Source organism: Bacillus rossius, chromosome 2 (assembly GCF_032445375.1).
Source record: "Bacillus rossius redtenbacheri isolate Brsri chromosome 2, Brsri_v3, whole genome shotgun sequence".
Classification (NCBI taxonomy): Eukaryota; Metazoa; Arthropoda; class Insecta; order Phasmatodea; family Bacillidae; genus Bacillus; species Bacillus rossius.
The window spans coordinates 95,659,421-95,680,441 of record NC_086331.1 but is presented as its reverse complement, the minus strand read 5'-3'; the positions used below and the strand labels follow the sequence as shown (position 1 = coordinate 95,680,441).

At 36.5% G+C, this 21,021-nt stretch overlaps 1 protein-coding gene across 1 annotated transcript in view; it reads left to right on the top strand.

The window, feature by feature from the left end:
- Positions 1-21,021, top strand: part of LOC134528800 (MAM and LDL-receptor class A domain-containing protein 1-like) — a 110,015-nt gene that overhangs the window by 15,868 nt on the left and 73,126 nt on the right. Inside the window, exons 3-6 of the mRNA XM_063362463.1 lie at positions 8,612-8,648; positions 9,909-10,064; positions 12,551-12,677; positions 19,851-20,019. Coding sequence (XP_063218533.1) covers positions 8,612-8,648; positions 9,909-10,064; positions 12,551-12,677; positions 19,851-20,019 — 489 coding nt within the window. The remainder of the gene's footprint in view (positions 1-8,611; positions 8,649-9,908; positions 10,065-12,550; positions 12,678-19,850; positions 20,020-21,021) is intronic.

Below are 21,021 nucleotides of genomic sequence, written 5' to 3'. Positions count from 1 at the left end.
TTCGTCTCGGTTCACGTGACCCGTGTCCACTTCCGTGTCATTGCAGTACGAGCCTTAGGGCAGGATAGAAGTAGCAATTTGTTGGTATCCCGTAGGAAAATGATTCAATGGTGATCGAGAGGTCGTTGACTGTTAAAGGTACGATTCCTAAGGCGCGACTTTAGCCGCGCGGTTATCGTCGCGCGGCTAGGGTCGCGCGGCTCGTGAGGTTGCCCCATTCCTAAGAAGCGGCTGAAAACTATACTTCATGCGGCGCGACCACAGTGCAGTTCCAGTTGTTTGTAGCAATGGATTAACGTAACGTTGTTAAATGGTTACTGCTGGACGAAGAAGAAGATGAAGAACTGATGACGTTTTTACTGAGTCACAACATCAAAAACATTGATGCACATGTGATGTTTAAAGCAAGACGAGAAGAGGGATTCTACACAATCCTTATTAACAGACACTTAATGAAAGACGACGAGGGAGTTTTTCCGTTTAAATGTAAGGCAGTTCAATTATATTTTGGGACTAGTGGAAGATGACGTCAAATGTAAGTCGTGCAACAAAGTAAGAGAACCAATAACACCTGCAGAGAAACGGGCCATAACATTAAGGTAAACTGTTGAACTTAATTATAAATTAAATATAACAAAAGCACTCATGTCAATATTAATTTTAGTTATAAAATTTAATTTCTAAAATAAATATTAGTATCAGGAATTGTAACTTTCAATTGCCATATTAAGTAGAGCGAATAAAATTGCTTAAAGTACAATTATCTTGCATAAAGTAGTATGAGAGAAATATAAAGACAAAGCACGTGGTCAATACAACTGTGGAGATTACACGAATTGATAAGTTTTGTATGTTATGACATATTTAACATATACGTTTCGTTTGTTTCACTGATAATAGGATTGTTGTATTGGAAGGAACCTTGTAACAATGACTGCGATTGGTGTGTTTCGTCACTATTTGTAACATCATCATAGTAATCACTCGCCGAATGACTAGGACATGAAGTGTCCGACAAAGTGGATGAAGATCGTACAGGAGCTCCTAAAGGGGACAGGTTTGTGTGCTGTGCCATCTCAAGTGCTCTTATTTCTAATTCTGACACAACACTGCAGATGCGCATCTTAGCTTGTGCACGTAGAGAGGGTGGTAGCTGTTTCACTGTTAGCGACATACTTCTGAAGAACACATCAGTTGCATCATTTTCACGTTCCGTTATTTTACTTCGATTAAGAGCTTTCAGGATCTCCTCTCGTTCATTGGATCAGCCCACACATTTTCCCGTACATTTTGATCCTTATACTGTGGATGCTTTAAATCATGCAAGCATGGATGCTGGCCAACTAACTCAGCAAGCACTACGTCTTCTGTACTTGAAAATGCCATGTGTATGATGAGCAGCTCGGTCCGCGGCGCGCGACGGAAGCGACTGGACTGGTCCCGCCACCAGTCGGGTCGCGTCGCGCTGCGCCAGCCGCGCGCGGCCAAGCTGCATCATGCTGCGCATGCGCAGATGCTCGTGACGCTCTGCCGCGCGGCTAGAATCGCGTGAGTCGCGCCTTAGGAATCGTACCTTTAAGTTTGTCGGGTTGCAAGGTTGCAGCGGATGATCGTGCACTTGATTAGCAGAAAGAAGGGCGAGTAGAACAGGACGCGCGCTTGTTCGGCACTGCCCGGGTCGTTCCTTCAGTCGCACACAGCTGCAGAACAGCTCGTCATACACGTGAAGAAGTGGTACATATTGTTAACATTAGAAGTTCCTATGACGAAGAAATTGTGATCGTGCTTCCGTGTAATTGGTTAGTTAAACGTTTTCTAGGATTCTGAGTTTATAGTTATATTAAAAGAGGGAATAAAAGAACGCTGAATTTATCATCAGTTTCCAGATTAGAAAACTGTTTCAATACTTTAGAATGTCAAGTGAGTAGTATAGGATAGCCGGTCCGGAAACTGGGTCCGGGGCTAGGAGCGAGGAACTGACCGAGCTCTGAGGTCACGTCCATCTCTGACGTCACGGCGGCCATCTTGGATGAGCGCAACGGGACACCGCGTAACGGGACAAGTTTGACCTTGACATTTGACCTTCAAAATTTGCCAAAATTGGGCAAAAATTGCCCAAAATTCCTCAAAAATCGCCAAAATTTCCATTTCTGTGGAAAAAAAATTCCCCCAAAAAATCTCAAAAAATTCCACAAATTAAAAATTTCTCTTTTCGAGGGAAAAATTCCCGTTTCGAAGGAAAATTTCCCGTTTTTAGTCCTTAAAAATCCCGGCGGCTATAAATGTCCATATGTAGGCTTAAGCATCCATGTCGACAGCCTCCGATAAGCCTCTGAATTCATCATGGATAATGACGTCACCGTTGCAATTTCCGTTACGGTCGCCATCTTTAACTTTTTTATTTATTATCCGATTTTAACGAAAAAAATTTAAAATTTATAAAAAAATTCAATAATAAAATTTTAATGAAAAATATTTAAAAATTGTACTTTTACGACACGGAGTTCGGAGTCCTCGGTTCGAACCCGAAGAAGGCAAAAAAATTAAAAAATGGCAACCGATCCTTCCCCCCGTGGCGGCTGCTGGCATACTGACTCCCACCACTTTTTTCAAAGCATATATATCGCCAATGAGCATGACGTCATGTCCGCCATCTTGAAAATCCGTAATTTTAATGCTAGAGATTCGGGAAAAAATTTAAAAATTATTAAATAAATTAATAAACCTAATTAAATAATAAAAAATCCTTAAAACCACCGTTGCACTTTTCGTGACGGCTGCCATCTTAAAATCACTCGCTGGAGGTCACCATCTGGTTTTCGTCCACTAGAGTGTGCTGATACCATGTAAGTATAATTATCTGGTCACCACACCTTTGACCTTGACCTTGAAATTTGACCCTGACCTTGAAATTTGACCTTGACCTTGAAATTTGACCTTGACCTTGAAATTTGACCTTGACCTTGAAATTTGACTTTGTCTTTGAAATTTGACTTTGTCCTTGTCGACCATCATGGATCCGACATTTTATGTTCAGTACATGCTACCAGGAGCTACCACCTGCTGGAGTACACTATCTTGTGTGTGTGTACTCGTATTATAGAGTACATTTCCATCTGGATAATTTTACTCTAACCCGCTACAGTGCAGTAATCATTTATTACCGAGGTGCCCCCGCCATCTTGAAATTCGGCTGCCATCTTGAAATCATGTAATAATGTAGCTAGAAAAGCAGGAAAAAATCCAAAATTCATTAAATAAATTGGCAATAAATATACTGATTGAATCAATCCGCTCCAGTCCTTGGTTCGATACTCGATCGATGCAATAATGTTTAATTTTAAGGAAAAATAATAATTTCAATAAACCATGTTCAAAATTCTTAAAGAGACTTTAAATCCTCTACTACCATCATCCTATCAGACATCAAGACCACCATATTGGAAATTCGTAATTGTAATGCTAGAGATTCGGGAAAAAGTTCAAAATTCATTAAATAAATTTGTATTCTATATACTGATTGATTAGATCGACTAAGGTCCTTAGTTCGATCCCTGGCCGATACAAAACAACTTTAATTTTAAAAAAGTATCAGAAAAATGTAAGGTTCGAAAAATAAAACACCCCAAAGTCTTTTACAAACATAATATTTATTACACAATTTTTATCCTACTACAGAATCACTTGCGAAAGCCAGCAATCTTATAAACATTTAGCCCTGCATAGATGTGCAACGACTACTTCTTAGCTCCAACAGCTCCAAATGCTCCAAATGGCTCCAACAGCTCCAAATGATTAACAGCTCCAAATGCTTGACAGCTCCAAATGTCTCCAAATGCTTAACACAGCTCCAAATGGCTCCAAATGCTCCAAACGGCCTCCAAATGCTTGACAGCTCCAAATGTCTCCAGCAGCTCCAAATGCTCCAAATGCTTGACAGCTCCAAATGCTTCAAAAGGCTCCAAATGCTCCAAATGACTCCAAAAGGCTCCAAATGCTCCAAATGCTTGACAGCTTTAAATGCTTCCAAAGGCTCCAAATGCTCCAAATGACTCCAAAAGGCTCCAAATGCTTCAAAAGGCTCCAAATGCTCCAACAGCCTCCAAATGCTCCAACAGCCTCCAAATGCCTAAGACAGCTCCAAATGCTCCAAATGGCTCCAACAGCTCCAAAAGGCTCCAAATGCTTCAAAAGGCTCCAATCGCTCCAAGAGCTCTATCTTCAATTGGTTCCAACTGATTCCAATTACTTTTCTTATCGAACTTGGCATGATTAATAACATGTCTTTATTAGTATACATTTTGACTGGCAGTGGTAACGTATTTTGCACCTTTAAGTTATAAGTTTTATTTAGAAATCAGATTTCGATAAATGGTAGATACCATTTGGAAAGAAAATATATTAATTTATCTTCAAGTTTATACACATACATTTAATTTAAGACATTATTGTATGTAGCCAGCTTCACTCAGTTCTTTGAGTATGAAGGATATTTCTTTAATGTTCGAATAGTTTTCTGCACAAAGCGATCCATGTAGTAGTCGTAGCCTGTCAACCAATATGTTAGGATCTTCCCATGAGGTATAATCAATCTTTTCGGTTGCGTTCATCATCCTTGCATGTTTATAATAAATATTATTATCTCTGGTGTCTATCGTTTTAACACCAACCTCAAGGTCACTTTCGTCATCTTGCAAGTGATTATCACAAGCTTGATCAGGATAATTAATTTTATTACGACGTTTCCATCGTTTTGATTTCAAGCCACCATCACAGTCTTCGCTCTTGCATGCTTTTGGTGCTTCAGCACAGTACTCAATCATGTCAGCCTTAGATGTGTCAGCACAGTCTTCGTTCATGCCAGCTTCTGATGTGTCACCACAGTCTTCAATCATGTCAGCACCACAAACATGATCAGGATAATTTATTTTATTACGTCGTTTCCATCGTTTTGGTCTCAGACCGCCATCACAGTCTTCGATCTTGCCTGCTTTAGGTGCTTCAGTACAGTACTCAATCATGTCAGCCTCAGATGTGTCACCACAATCTTCAATCATGCCATATTCAGATGATTCATCAAAGTCTTCGACCTTGTAAGCTTCAGGTGGTTCTCCATCTTTCACATTTTCATGGAGACGACTAAATATTGGAGTAAATATATTTTCATTTTTAATTTGGTTACAACTTCCTTCGTTTGTTTTAAATTTTAAATTATTATCTTGATCTAGATCAGTAATTTTAGCATTAGCTTTTTCGCCTTGTTCCTCTTCCGCGATGTTGTAGCCCAGTCTTCGTTATCTTTATTCATATTAATAGTACAGGCCTTGTAATGTCTATCCAAGTAATATCTTCTACCAAAGGATTTCTGACACTGACTGCAATGAAATGGTTTTTGACAAGGACCCAAATTACACTCGCTTCTCTCATGTCGTTTAGCATTCTTTCTCAAGGTAAACACCTTGCTACAGTATCTACAGTGATGACGTTTCGATACAGCAACTAATCCCGAATCAGGATTCATATTAGTTACTGAGACTAATGCCAGACACAAACTAAGAGTTTTAAATTAGATATATTACTTAAATAGAATTTTTTAATTATTTCATCAGCGAGAATTAATTTATCTCATTCAAAGGTACTTGTTGCAAGTAGTTCTGCTTTTAAACAACAGATGTCACCACATGTTACTTGCAGGTAAATAATATTTAGTTCTTTTATGCGGGATGCGGGATGCTCACTAACGATCGCAATAGAACGATGGCTTCGCTAGACTCCAAGGAAAAGGATGTTTGTTCTTCCAGTCAGTGTTTCACAGATTTCTCAAAGCATATTATTAATTTGACTGAGTAATGTTATTTTTTTAAATTCCACCTGATAAAAAATATTGCAAGTTTTGATTTAGTAGCAGAAATTATCGAATTAAATGTAACTTCAAATAAAATGTCATGACTCATTAGACAAAAAAATCCATGCAGAGAGCGGTTTCTCAGAATAGTCAGAAGCACTTGAAGAAACCACAGGAATGATAGCAAGAACACGGGAAAAACCATCAAAATATTTACAAGAATAATCAGGAGCTCACGGAAAAAACCAATATAATATTGACCAGATTAATCGGAAGCACTCGGAGAAATCCGCCGGGATTTTTAAGGACTAAAAACGGGAAATATTCCCTCGAAACTGGAATTTTTCCCTCGAAAAGAGAAATTTTTAATTTGTGGAATTTTTTGAGATTTTTTGGGGGAATTTTTTTCCACAGAAATGGAAATTTTGGCGATTTTTGAGGAATTTTGGGCAATTTTTGCCCAATTTTGGCAAATTTTGAAGGTCAAATGTCAAGGTCAAACTTGTCCCGTTACGCGGTGTCCCGTTGCGCTCATCCAAGATGGCCGCCGTGACGTCAGAGATGGACGTGACCTCAGAGCTCGGTCAGCTCCTCGCTCCTCGCCCCGGACCCAGTTTCCGGACCGGCTATCCTATACTACTCAAGTGACAAGTTTTTTTTGAGTTAGTACTTAAAATTCTATTGCGAAAAGAGGATCACACGTTTTAAAAATGTGATAGCACGTGAAGAGTGTTTAGGTGTTTGCGCTTGAGTAGGTAGATATGCCTATATTTGTGTAGATAGATTTAGGTGCGGTGAATTTCAAAATTTATTTATGGTGGAACTAATAATTGTCACCATTTGAAATATAATTCCGTGTGTCAAATATGTAAACATATTTGTAAAATTAGTATACGTACTCTAAAAGAAATTATTAACAAAGTCGCTTAGTAGACTGAGCGGACCTTCGGAACTAGTTGCTCGAAAAGCAATCCAGGCCCGATGCCGAAGCGAGCCAATAGCAAAATGCCGAGACCATTCGTTCCAGTCAAGTGTGCGGCCTTCCATTTGAAAGCATGGATTCATATGACTGCCGATTGTTCCGAGCAGATATGAACAAGTGCGCGTCCTGCTTAAAGCGTCGAAGTGGGTGAGCCCGTCGATTCGCCAGGTGCGGAGTTTTTTTATCTTCACAAGTAATTAACCGTTTTGACGTTCACCTGAGCAGTAACGTGGGCGCTGTAATGCGCGAGTCCCTACTGCGCTTGCAAACAGCTTGCCTCAATAGTGACAGGAGCCTTAGGCCCGTTTTACAATGACACGGAAACGGATACGGATTACGAAAGCGGAGATGAACGGATTAGCTCGACAATGCTGAGCTCTTCCTTTTTACGTTGCTCCATGCGACAATAGAAGCCGAGTACTTGGCTGCGGTGGTAGCCATGTTTGTTTATGTTCTAAATACGTTAAAAATGGTTTCAAGTACAAACATACCTATATAATTTAGTATGTATTAATCTTTTAATGTTATTATATACGTAAATTCCGGGTGTGCTATGATTACGAAGAGTAGTTTGGTTGCCATTTGATACGTTCCCGAGCATTGTGGAAGCAGCAGACGCGATAGTGAAATGTTCCGTGAGATCCATGTCTCCGTTTACGTGATCCGTCTCCGTTTCCGTGCCATTGTAGAATGGGCCTTAGAATAAGAACCTGTTGCTTAGCGACAAGTATCAAAATTTAATGACGTAAAGTGCGATTCCTATACAGCGTCTGACGCACGCGTCAGACGTGTTGTCTGGGTCGGTGGTGGTGACAGGACAACAGGTGGGCATTGTGCTGGACAGCTTCACAGTCACGAGATAGGTCTTCTGCCGGGCCCCATTCGACCAGGTTCGCTCTGGCACCGTACCTGAGTGTTTGAGGCTCCGCCAAACTGGCCCGTGTCATTTCCTCTCTAGGCGCTGTTTATTGCGAGATCCTCCACCGTGACTATACATACTAGATATTGGGTAAGTATACAGATGAAACGTTAGCCGTCACATGTGAAGCCTTTTTTCCCCCATTTTTTCTTCTGATTTTCTCATAACAATATGGCGGACTTTTGTTCATATTTGTATCATCTGTTCTAGTCTGTTTTTATTAACGACTGTAGTTAGGCTGTTTAGAAGAAAATTAAATCAAAATATATATTCATACATATTAAAAGTCCAAAACGAATATTCATAATACAAATGTAATAATATGAGGTGACATTTTTATCCAATTTAACCTCCACTACAAATACAGCTGATACATTTGTAAACAAACGGCCGCCATATTGGCCAAGAATCGGACCTTATGCTCCATCTGTATATTTTCCCAATCTCTGGACTATAAACCCTGGATGCGACTGGCGTGCTTGACTGGCTGGTGTTCAGCAAACACCAGCCAACAATATCATAATGTCAGTTGGCCAACATAATGCTAACATCGGAAAATTTTACGTTATGGTTGGCAAATTGCCACATTCAAACTCAGTTTTTATTTGTATCCAAATTGTTTGGTACACAATAATTATACAACAAGGGACCAAGTTTCATTTTTATGTGAGACCAACATTATATTATCTAATGCTTGACCATCACAAGCGAAAATGGCGTGCGGATGTTAGTCCAACTAAAATATTCGGTAGAGGTTAATGGAGCAATTTTATGATTATAAATAAAGTCAGTTATTAATTATTGTGTTAAGGGTTAGACGTTTTCACTAAGGTGTGTTAATTATGTGAAATGTTTTATTTTTCAGGAAGAACAAATCAGGACTAGACGACAAGACATACAAGGTATATTTCAATTATTTGATTTTAGAGAATTATATAATTTTTTTGTGTTCGGCTGTTGCGGGACTTTTAGTCTGAAGAGGGGTTAATTGCTTTATGTTTGTATTGTTTAATGTCGTTGCTGTCTTGCTGCTAACTTTATTTATCTATCATGAATTTGTCTTCCGTTAACATTTGTCTGTCATTGATGTGGCTAAAAATTAATTGGATGTTAAAACGAATTATTATAATTCTCATAGCATCTCATGAAAGAGATCGCTGGCAGCTATCACCAAATCCTCTGGTCGTTTCTCATAGCTTACAAACAGAGTGCAGTGCATCTGTTCTCTTTTACCCCTTTCAAAGAGTCAGTAGGCCTACTGCCACCAGGCCTTGAGCAATTTCCTGCTGCGAGGGTATTGGCATTGTGATGCAGGTGGAGAGTGGTCACAGTGAATGCTGATAATGTTAAAACGTTTGTGAGTCAAATGAATCGCTGCTGTAACAGGTTTCGTTGTAGGTCGTGGATACAATTGTGACCATGGCACCCTTCTCGAAATCGGAAGAGTCTAGATGAAAGGCTTGGAAAAACCAAGTTGTATAGATTAAGATACTGGTAAATAATGTTGTGCGATAAAGCAGGCATGGAATAAAAATGCATTGGGATTAGGTCATGGATAAATGGAATAATTTGTTGCCATCATGCGGGAAACATATGAAAAGATGAATTATTAATTATGTTCGAGGGGTCGTTGAATTAGCACGACTCGGCATGTTAATTAGATCAAAATTATACTGTAGGTTTTTTCGTGCCAAATATTTGTGCTAGTCGTTGACAATATTTACAGTAACAGAAGTAAAGATTGGTTGGGTTAGGTTATGTTGGGTTGTATTAGCTGTGTAAGTGGAGGATTCAGTAACATGTAGATGAGGATGGCACAAAAGTCTTCATCAAATGAGCACATATAGTTGGTAAGTTTTATGTGTGTATGCACAACACCACTGAATTTTACCGTTTGTTTTTCCTCCTTATTACAGTATCTATTATAAAAATTTTAAAAACAATTCAGCAACATTAACATAAATAGGGTAAACATAAACTTTTGCATTAAAGTTCGTTACTGGGTTTGGATAAATCAGATTATATAATGTTAAGTTATAATTAGTTTTTTTCTTCTTTTTTTTTTTGCAATGGTATGGGAAAATATCTTAAACCTTTGTGCGTGTAATGAATGTACATTCATCTTGCAGTTAAAATAAATATATGTGTTGCCTGTTTTGCAGAAATTTGCAACTTTGGATCCGAGAATGACCTGACAATGTGTGAGTGGATGAACCGCAATGGCTCCGTCTTGCAGTGGCAGGTTGGGGCGGGCACACTTGCTAACTGGCTTGGCGGGCCAACCAAGGATGCAGGTGCTGGAGACGATAGTGACAGAGGTAAGTAACTGGCAGACGCGCTTCTCTTCGGGTTTTAGTTACTACAAAGTAAATGCAAGACCATCTAGAAAATAATACGAACTTATGGCATCATAAGTGACATTTTAGTCCAATAACTCTTTACCCCTTCACTTCCCCTTCAGTGTGGGGTTCTTGGTGGCCATGAACACTAAGTTGTCATACTCATTTGGCGAGAGCCGTTGATTTGATCCGTATCTTATAATTTAAAACACAAACTGTATTTTTTACTTAGGTATATTATGAAGAAAATCCATGATAAACAATTATCTTTAGAGTCCACCTACCTTGAGTTATTTTTATTTATAAAGAAACAAGGAAGCACTAAGGATGACAACGGCATGTGCACAAAGCACCAAGTAGCCTCTAAGCGCAAGGCATGCAGTATTTTCGTCGTGATGCAAAAACGTGCGAGACTCGGTGTCCCTATATTTTCATTGTTTTAAAGTGAGTACAGAATTTTAAAACGAACGCCTGGGGTGGAATCATAGGTATTTCCTTGTAAGGGTGTAAATTACAACAGTATGACAATGTCAATTTTGTCTATTTTGCTGGACTCATATTAATTTTCACAGAACTTCTAATGACTTGAAAGAAGGTATTCCATGTAGTCTGGAATTATTATTTTCTTTAGGTGCAAAAAATTAATTGCGAAATCAATTAGCTGTCTTTTTTAGAAATGTATATTTTTAAAAACTGTCAGCGCAATTTTGTGACAGAAAGACAGACTATGTAGTGTTTTATGTTCTCAACTTACATATGTACATTTAACTATAGGAATAATTTTAATAGTTTTTTAAAAATATTTTTTAATAAAATCGCTTGAGGATTCTTTTACTCTCATATTATCACTAAACTGCATTCATTCAGCATGTTACCATATTCTTGATTTTTATTTAAAAGAAAACTATCCCAAAATAATAAAACATATACTTAATCAAGAATACTAGGAAATCTCACAATAAACTTATAATTTACAATGAAACGTTCATTAAATTTTGAAAAGCCTGAAAATTTCGCAGATACGAAAAGTTAGGATTTTGTAATACTTTTTTGTGACCATATTTCAGTGCATTCCCTGCTTAAAGTTTGAAAAGCAAAGTGGTTTAATGGTATGAAGGTAAACTTGTATTTTTTTTCGGGGGACGAACAAAGTCTTATGCACATATATATGAAAATTCTAAGTACACACAATATTGGCATGCAGTATGTCATACCTAAAATATGCCCAAATTCACCGAGCTATTCTAGGGTGCGATTAAAAAATGAGCACATTCAAAATTTGTATTTTTAATGAATTATAAAATATAGAAATACATAACACACATCACTGCATAGAGGAAGTTTCGGAGTTTAATAATTCTTGTATATGCACTCCACATGAGCCTCATGCAGCAATTATCATAACGATAGTCTACATTTCCCACGCAATAAATTACCAGTCCCTTTCTATTAAATTCACAGTTTTGACTGTTCGATATTTCGGATCTTAAATATCTCCAGGCATGTGTGGTTAAAACGCTTTTTATTTCATGTACCGCTTATGATAAGCATATCATGGAATAGGTCTCAACACTCGGGTGGCCACAGGCGGTGGACAAGATTTTCTTGTTGGTCCACCCCTTCCAATACATCGCCCGGGAATTGTGTCGTTCTCAAAACGGCGGACCTCGAAGTGGAAATGAGGTGGGACATCATCTTGCATGAAAAAGAAGTTCTTAGAATGATCATGAAGTTGGAGAAAAAACCAAAATTGCACCACTCCCAGATACGAAATTCCAGTCAGAGTTTGCTCTGTAAAAACAGAAGTCCATAATATTTGCTCAATGCTTGACCAGAAGAAAAAAAAGAATCTATGCAAATTAAATATTTTTTTCTGGTTGTCATGTTCTTAGTCCATAAAATCAGCCCACGACGGCTGCTACAATTTTTTAATCTTCGCAAAACATAAGGACATTGTTAGACATATTTTACAAATATATACAGGAATGCCATCATACTGATCACTACTATTAAACTATCACACTATTATGCTGGATTTTGGTCTCTAGAGAGGAGATAAACTTACACATCAAGATTTAATTGTTTCAGTGTGTTTTCACATTTTTAGATCAAACTAAAGCTTTCCTTGTTTCGTGAGATTTCTTTGCACTATACTAGGATAAACAAAGTTCCAGAATGTTATCATATACTATTAATGTACAAATGAAGATATTTCAGGAATATATATTCATATCATGATTTCAGGAAGGTTTAAAGTTATAGTCCTATATTATTTGGTAAGATACGTTTACCCTAAGAAACATCGTAGAGATCTAAACGTTAAAATAAGAACTTGTCGATGGTTCCAGTGGGGAAAAGAATGTTTTCGTTTCGAAGGATGATCACGTAATCGCTTCGTATACTACTTCAATGCAGATATCATTGTTTTTGTTTTGTCTGGCATGTGTGGTGTTGGCGCTGTGCAGGCGGCTACGCGTTCTTCGAGACCTCGTTCCTGGGCACTGCCCCGGACATGCGACCTCCTCAGAACGCCTTCCTCGAGAGCCCAGTCCTGGAGACCACGGGCCACGAAGGGAAGTGTGTCACGTTCAGGTGAGCGGCGAACCATTGCTCCGGGCGGCTATCTTTGCTTGTGTCTTACAACGGGGAATACTGTGCTCGAAGTTGCACAGAAGAAAACAATTATGTACTTGTATTAAAAGTTGGATTAATTTGGAAACCAGTTGCCAAGAAATAGTTCGTAATAATACAAGAAAGTTAGGTATTGTAACTTTGTACAAAACATGGTTACGGTAATTTTTTGCATAAATGTAATACGGTTTTTGGAGATAATACTGAGTATTTCTTACGAAAATTGGCGCATAATTTTATATTTTAACTGTGGTTTCATTAATTTTTTTTAAACCATGGAAAATAAAATCGAATATTCATAAATTTGACTTTACTTTGTTGTATCGTGCTTATTATGTGCGCAGTTAACCCTGGAAAGCTATTCAGGGAATGGTTTTATGCAAATAACTTTAAGTTTTGGAGGTACTGAGACATAACAAAGCATAAATTCTCAGGTAAGAATCCGCACCCTGTATTACTGTGAACACTATTTTTTAGTGATATAGTTGTTTAGGGGAAGTCCGGGCAAAGAGAATAGGCCGGGTAAAACGAATAAAGCCAGTATTAACTGAACGACAACAGATGGCTCTAGCCTACTCGCCCAGGAGGTGGAGCTAGCTATCGGCCCTCGAAGGAACTCGGTACGAGATGGACATCGACAGGAACGGCGCATACAGATAATTACAAAAGGTTTTGCAAGATTTGTTAAGATTTTATAAAGGTGAGTTGTTTAAAACTACTCAAGAAGTTTTAACGACAGAATAATTATTACTGTATCATATGATACCCATACAATGGCCTACATGTATAGCATATAACGTAAATAGTAACGTGTCAGTAAATTTTATTTACTCTCGTTGTTCTGTAATGGCTGCAAAGCGGGCAAAGTGAATAGGGCAATGTGAATAGCTATTCACTTTGCCCGGATTAATATTATTAGCTATTCACTTTGCCCTGATAACAATTTTGTTATACAAACATGATTCATAGTGATATTTAAAGTGTCCCGAGTGTGCATGTCGTATCATTCAGCAGAATAACACCGAAAATTACAGTGGAAAATAAACTGCTGTTCGTGTAATGTTGACAATGTTAGAATTAATTTTATTTTTGTATATTATATATTATTCTCTGTATGTAAAAAAAACGGTTAAATTTCTTTAACATGTAAATATTGAACTGTATAAAAACCGAGTTATAAAATGTAAGTATTATAATTACGAAGCAGGAACTTTTTACTCTATACAAAACTTATTTTATACTAAGATTTTAAACACTCATCTTCCAGTGCTTTTAATCCTACCACATATTTGTTGTTCTTAAACTTTTAGTTTACTGGCATAATGTTATAACTGCAAGCATACAGTTGTGGTAGGAACTCGCACTTAATGAATAATTAAAAAATTCTAAGTTTAGGCCTATGTGTTTTCATAATAAGTTAATAATTTTTCATAGTTTCCGTAATGCTCATAAATATTACACCATACAATCAGTATACGACATTTTATATCAAAATGAACTCTGTCCACAGATGGTGTATAAATACAAAAGAACAACCAACCAAGGAAACTGGTCGGAGGAAACCATGAAACGAGCGATGGAAGAATGTGAAGTTAATTCAATAAATTCTGTTGCTACAAAATATGGAATACCCTTTGCAACTCTTTATAGACATTGTATCAGGTTCAAGCAAAGAGCGGCTTGGTAGGTTAAGAACTGTATTCACAAATGAACAAGAAATTGAACTTTTAGAATATATACAAGAAATGGACAGCATATTTTACAGTTTGACAAGACGTGAATTCATGGGACTAGCATATGCCTTCGCCCAGAAGAACAACATAGCTCATCCATCAAACTGGGATAAGAATCGTAGTGCTGGTAATGAGTGGCTTATGGGATTTCAACAAAGGCATCCTGAAATTTCGCTCAGACAGCCGGAACCGACAACAATCGCTAGAGCAAGGGGCTTTAATCGGCCGCAAGTTGATAGGTTTTACAAGATTTTATGGGACCAGATGGAGAAATATAATGTGAGTGCAAGCACATTGTTCAACATGGACGAAACAGGCATTCAGACGACAACAAATAAACCCCCTAAAATTCTCTCAGTTTGTGGAAAGAAACAGGTAGGAATAATCTCAAGTGCAGAAAGAGGAACACTTACTACAGTGATTTGTTGTTGTAATGCTGCTGGAGGTTTCATTCCACCCTTCTTAATTTTTGCTGGAAAGCGCATGCAAGAGAGACTGCTGGATGATGCGCCACCAGGAACACAAGCAACGTGCACAGACAATGGATGGAGTAATGGTGAAGCATTCTTGCAGTGGCTGCAATTCTTTGTTGAACATGTCCGCCCTAAACCAGAAAAAAAAATTCAGCTTTTGCTTGACAACCACGAATCACACAAATTTTACCCTGCTCTTCAGTTTGCCACTGCAAATAATGTGGGTTTTGTGTCTTTTGCTCCACACACCACTCACAAAATGCAGCCTCTTGACCGAGCTGTTTACGGGCCTTTGAAGAAATACTTTGAACAAGAAGTAAATTCGTTTCAGAAGAACCATGTTGGTAGAGTTATCAACCAATACGATATTTCTAAATTGCTTTCCCCAGCATACTTGAAAGCTGCCTCAACACAGAATGCTGTAAGCGGATTCAAGTCTGCTGGCTTGTGGCCCTACAACCCAAATATCTTTGGTGATGAAGATTATGCTCCTGCTTTAGTGCCAGACAGAAATGCAAATGAAAATGGTAGTGGAGAATCAGTAGTGCATATCAATTATTGTTCCAGCATTGTCCCTGGCACTTCAAATGTTTTAGAAGGTGAAGCAGGACCATCAGGTGCTTCCAGGACTAGTCCAAGAGACATTAGACCCCTGCCAACTGCATCTCGCAAGCAAAACACAAGAAAAAGAAAATACCAGCAAGCTGAAGTACTGACTAGCACTCCAGTTAAGGTCTACCAAAAGTTGAAACTGAAACAAAATGCTAAAAAATGCACTACTCTTCACGTTTCAGCAAAGAAAAAATGGTTGATACTGAAGAAGAGTGAAAAACACGTCGAAAGCACAGAATCAGAATACAGTTGTCAAATATGTGAAGCACCATATGAGGATCCCCCAACAGAAGACTGGATTCAGTGTGCTCTGTGCAAACTCTGGAGTCATGAGTCCTGCACTATATATTGTGGAACTGGACAATATTTATGTCGTGAGTGTGAGTGAGGTGACAGAATTTAATATAACGCTGCAACATCTCAAGCATGATGTTTTAAAGTATAACAGAATTTCAGAATATGCTTTAGTTGGGACTTTTATGCTTTTATATTGCAATATAAATAATAGGGCCTACATTAACATTTAGAAAGTTACTTTGCAGCCTAAATTGTTTATGAAAAAAAATGAAATATGACAAATTAAAGCTTATTATTTACAAGAGAAATAACTTGCTACTTAAGTTTTAACTGTCAAGTCGTAGCTAAATTGTACTTGCTTAATATTGTTTTTGATATCATTGTTATTCACTTTGCCCTTTCCTCTTATTCGCTTTGGACCTATACAAGGGCAAAGCGAATAATGTGTATGATACTTTAAAATAAATAATTTAAAAAATGTATAATTTAAAATAAAATTTAATTTTGGCAAAACTTAATAGTACATAAAACAACGAATCAACGCAACAAATTTCAGTCACCTGAGTTATTTAGTGACATGCGGATATTAGTTTAAAATTAAGTTATTTGCTTTGCCCGGACTTCCCCTACGTGTAAATGTACAAATTTACAAATATATTGAAGTTTACCTGAATATTTCTGTTCGAGTTACGAAAACAATATTATCTGTTCAATTGCATCGTTGGTTTCTTCTGTTCGTCGCTGTGTTGTCTGCTGTGTTAACGGTTCTTGTTGAAACTGTCCCGTCGTTCTCTTCGTATGTGCTGTAATATGTTTATTAAGTTCCTTTAAAAGAATTCTTTGTGCTGCCAAGGCATTTAACATTTGACATCAGCTGATTTTGGCTTCTTATCCGTTTTTTTCATGTATTAACATTTTATTTTGGCAATTTATGAGGATTTTTATGACTTAAAATGTAAACCAGCAATAGCGTATGTTCATAAAAAAAATTTTAATGAGATTTTAAGCTGTGTCTTAATTCTCATAAAGTACATACATCACCACAAATGCTGTCCGAATCGCCAGACAAATGTTTAAATACATATGTGAACGCATGTGTGTACTTATTTTGTCCTTACATCTTTCAATTGCTGCTATTGTGAAAAGCGATTTTTTAGAGTATATTTGATTGAAAATATTTGTTTGGTTTAAAGAATATCCTACCATAATTGTTTAACTAATTGAATTATTTATAATAATACTAACTAATTTAATACTGAATAAGACTAAACTTTCAAGTATGCACTGATCAATACAAAAGAAACCAAGGTAACAATAAAACGATGTCAGCATTAGAGTTATGGAATTTAACATAACATTAATGCTAAGGATGATACATTTCATTGTATATTATAGAAAAAGGAATTTTATGATTTGTTATTTGGCCTCTGTAAATTTGTTTGTAAGAATTATTATTAGAGGTTCTTTTTATAAGGAGACAGATCACAAAATGTCTGAAATCCATTCTCAGCAAAATAGCTACTTTTTTAAATTTAATTTTTCTGATTCCAAGGCCAGATCTACGGGCTGTATGTAAAGGTGGGTTTACGATTAAAAATTTATAAATAAGAATTAGTTGTTTACTTTCGATATGACTCTATGTATGCTAGTGGTATGGTTTACGATAGTCGTGTGTGAAAATTATGTTGACTTAGGAATTAATAGAGATGTTTATATTTTATATTTTTCGTTAAGACTCATGGGAAGCACCAATCAGAGCACAGTAAAATTTGTTTTTGCCACGAAATATTTCCTTGGGGAAAGCAGGTTATGTTGTAGTACGAAAGGAGTAGGAAATACGAATTATTAGCATCGTGTCAAGAAACGATAAGATACTTAGAATAAAATTATCAGAAATATTAAAAACGCTCTCATTGGAATCTTCACTTCGCTTTATGATTTCGGAAAAAGATTATTCCAATGTGTTACTGATTAAGGTTTGCTGTTTTACGAGTCTATAAAAATGTATTTACATTTCATGAATATATTTTTCATCTGTACAGCGTTTTACGATGGCTTTCTATGGATGAAATTAGATTTCCATGACGTAGTATTTATATAAATTTAATATAATAATATAAAAATAATGTTTAAATATTTTGTACTATATCTGGTATATGGTGTGATATATTATTTATTTGCCACATACTCACTTGTCAATCAGTGAAAAGAAAACAAGATAATGGTCTTCTACTAAATATTAGCTTTGTTATGGCCCAGTATGAAGTTGCGTGCATAAATATAAAATTTTATAAAAACCCTGACACTTTAGAAAACAGACAGAGTTTTATTTAAATACTTGGCACATAAACACAAGTGACACAGTTACAGCGCAAACTATACCATCAAAGTCCTTGAAACCAAACATAAGTTTTTAGGTCTAGATAGAGTTGCAAATACGACGGGCACATGAAATATTAATTGTCTTTATCTTCATAAATAAATCTAAACAATATAAATTGTTGCAAATTCTGCTAATAGTTTTTCAGGGTAAAAATAAATTGTTTACTAACTCAGTTCAATAGTACTTTTAAGAGGGCTTCTTAGGACTTCTGATTTTACGAGTGCTTATCTGTTCATTTGCAATGTAATTTTATTAATAATGAAGTAATTTCAGATAAAATATTGTTCAAATATTTCATATAAAATATTTTTCAAATATTAGTTCAAAGCTTTAAGTATAATTTAAAACACTTTCGGAGACACGGGGTACACCACAAAGTATTTTATTCACGGTGGCGTTTCTAAGAAACATAGTAACGGGCTTTTTAAATGGCGTACCTGGTGGAATGCTTCACTGGACCCACCTTTTATCCCTCGTAATTTGTCCGTAGTCAGTGATAACACGCCCAATTCTGCGTGTTTCTTGCAGTAAACACTTATTAGTGAAAACACTGAAGCTATATAAGTGCCAACATAAACTTTTACTGCAAATTTATGCTCCCGTCAGTCACAGATGGCGCGGTAGCTGAGTCCTACTTGGATGGACCTAACCGACTTTTTTTAACTTTCTAAAACCCATCATGCACTGCGCCTGGCGTCTACAATCTTCTTCAAACTTCGGAGCGCCGCGCCGCCGAAGCATCGATCAATCACATGATGACATTCAATAATGTTTGAAATCTTGCGCTTTGGAATCGACATAGCTATGTTACTTCTATAAGCATCAAATTTCTAGATTTACTTCATATTTTCGGTACTTTACACACTTTTTTTATACTTTTAGAATAGTTTAAAGTTTTTACTTTAGAAATTTTAAGATTCATCTCAGTTAAGATAGCTGACTGTAAACACTTTGGCAAATAATTTAGACCACACCAAGATGGTAGATACAATGTTATTGCGGTGGCCTGATCTGACCTCCAACTAATCGAAACACACTGATTAGTAATTTTGTTTAATTCATTTTGAGAGACAAGTATCATACATTTTTATGTCAGTTGTGCTTTTCCACTTCCTCACCTCTTTCTTTACGTAAAACTTGTAAAATGTAACCCTATTTTAAGTAAATTTGCGCAGTCTTTTGATAAGTAGCTAAAAATTTCACTAATTGCCTATAAAATATCATTAAACTAAAGTTCATTTTTCGTTCCGCGCGATTTTTTGTAAACATTAGCACAATAGACTGTTGTAATATGACTTGTTGGTGACAGTTACTCCATGGAATGCTGAACATCAGCACAGCAGACTGTTGTAATGTGACTTGTTGGTGACAGTTAGTTACTCCATAGATTGCTGAACATCAGCACAGCAGATTGTTGTAATGTGACTTGTTGGTGATATTTACTCCATGGAATGCTGAACATCAGCACAGCAGATTGTTGTAATGTGACTTGTTGGTGACAGTTAGTTACTCCATGGATTGCTAAACATCAGCACAGCAGACTTTTGTAATGTGACTTGTTGGTGACAGTTAGTTACTCCATGGAATGCTGAACATCAGCACAGCAGACTGTTGTAATGTGACTTGTCGGTGACAGTTACTCCATGGAAGGCTTGAGCGCGGCTGGCGTGAGGGTTATTCTTCACCCAGTGCCGGCCGAAGGGGCGCCCGTGGGGTTCGACAGAATCCTCTGGAGCGCCAAGGACCCCACCAACAGGAAGTGGGTTGAAGCTGAACTACTCTACACATACAACACTGCTCATCAGGTACACACCAACTTATCTGTCGTTTCAAATAATTTTTTTATCTGTTTTCCACCACGCATCCCTGAAAACTCTTTTTTTTTAATTGTATTTTAACCAGCTTTTCTAAAAAAATAATTTTATACGTTAAGAAGAAAAAATTAAAATGTGTAATTTATTCAATAAATAAATGTTTCGCATTCTTGAATATTCGCAACTCTCACTATTTGCAATGTTCTTAACTTCATACTTCTTATGATGTAACAGTTTCACCTACTCTTTAAAAAATTTATTTTACTACGCAAACTTGTGATTTTAGTTTTTTATTCTTTATAACATACAAAAATATTCAACGAATATTTGAACCATTGACCTTAATTAGTTGCAAAGATTGATTTATATATTTTTTTATTTTACGAATGAAACGATATTTTATACATTTTTCAGTAGATTTTCAATGGATTTCAATTTGGGTCAGTATGAGTTGATAGTACTGAAATACTTAATAACTTAAAAAATTATATTACAAATCTATTTATATTTAGCTAAAAAATAACCTCAATTTTTGAGTATATTAATAATTTGCTTTACTTTTACTAAATATTGTAATTTTTATAATTTTTAAATTTAAATGAAAAAATTATAGCATAAAAACATTTTATACATTTTATAAAAAATAGAGTTTGCACATATGTTTATGTTTATATGTTTTAAGAGCACAGATCGGTCCGGCTATGGAAACAACCTGAACTATTACAAAACTTGAAACTTAAGTACTTCAGACGAAGTATGCAAAGTTTATGCCTATAATATATTATACTTTAGGTAGCTCATGTGTATCTAATATGCTATTTTTTTTTGTTATTTTCATATTTGTACTGATATGTTAATTCAGTTTTTTATTTAAATGTATTTGAGACACTTTTTGGTATGTCTAGGCTATAATATTTATCAGGTTTACTTTGCATTTACCTAGTTAGTAAAGATGTATGTGGTTAAGTGTAAGACCAGGTGGTACGCCTTAAC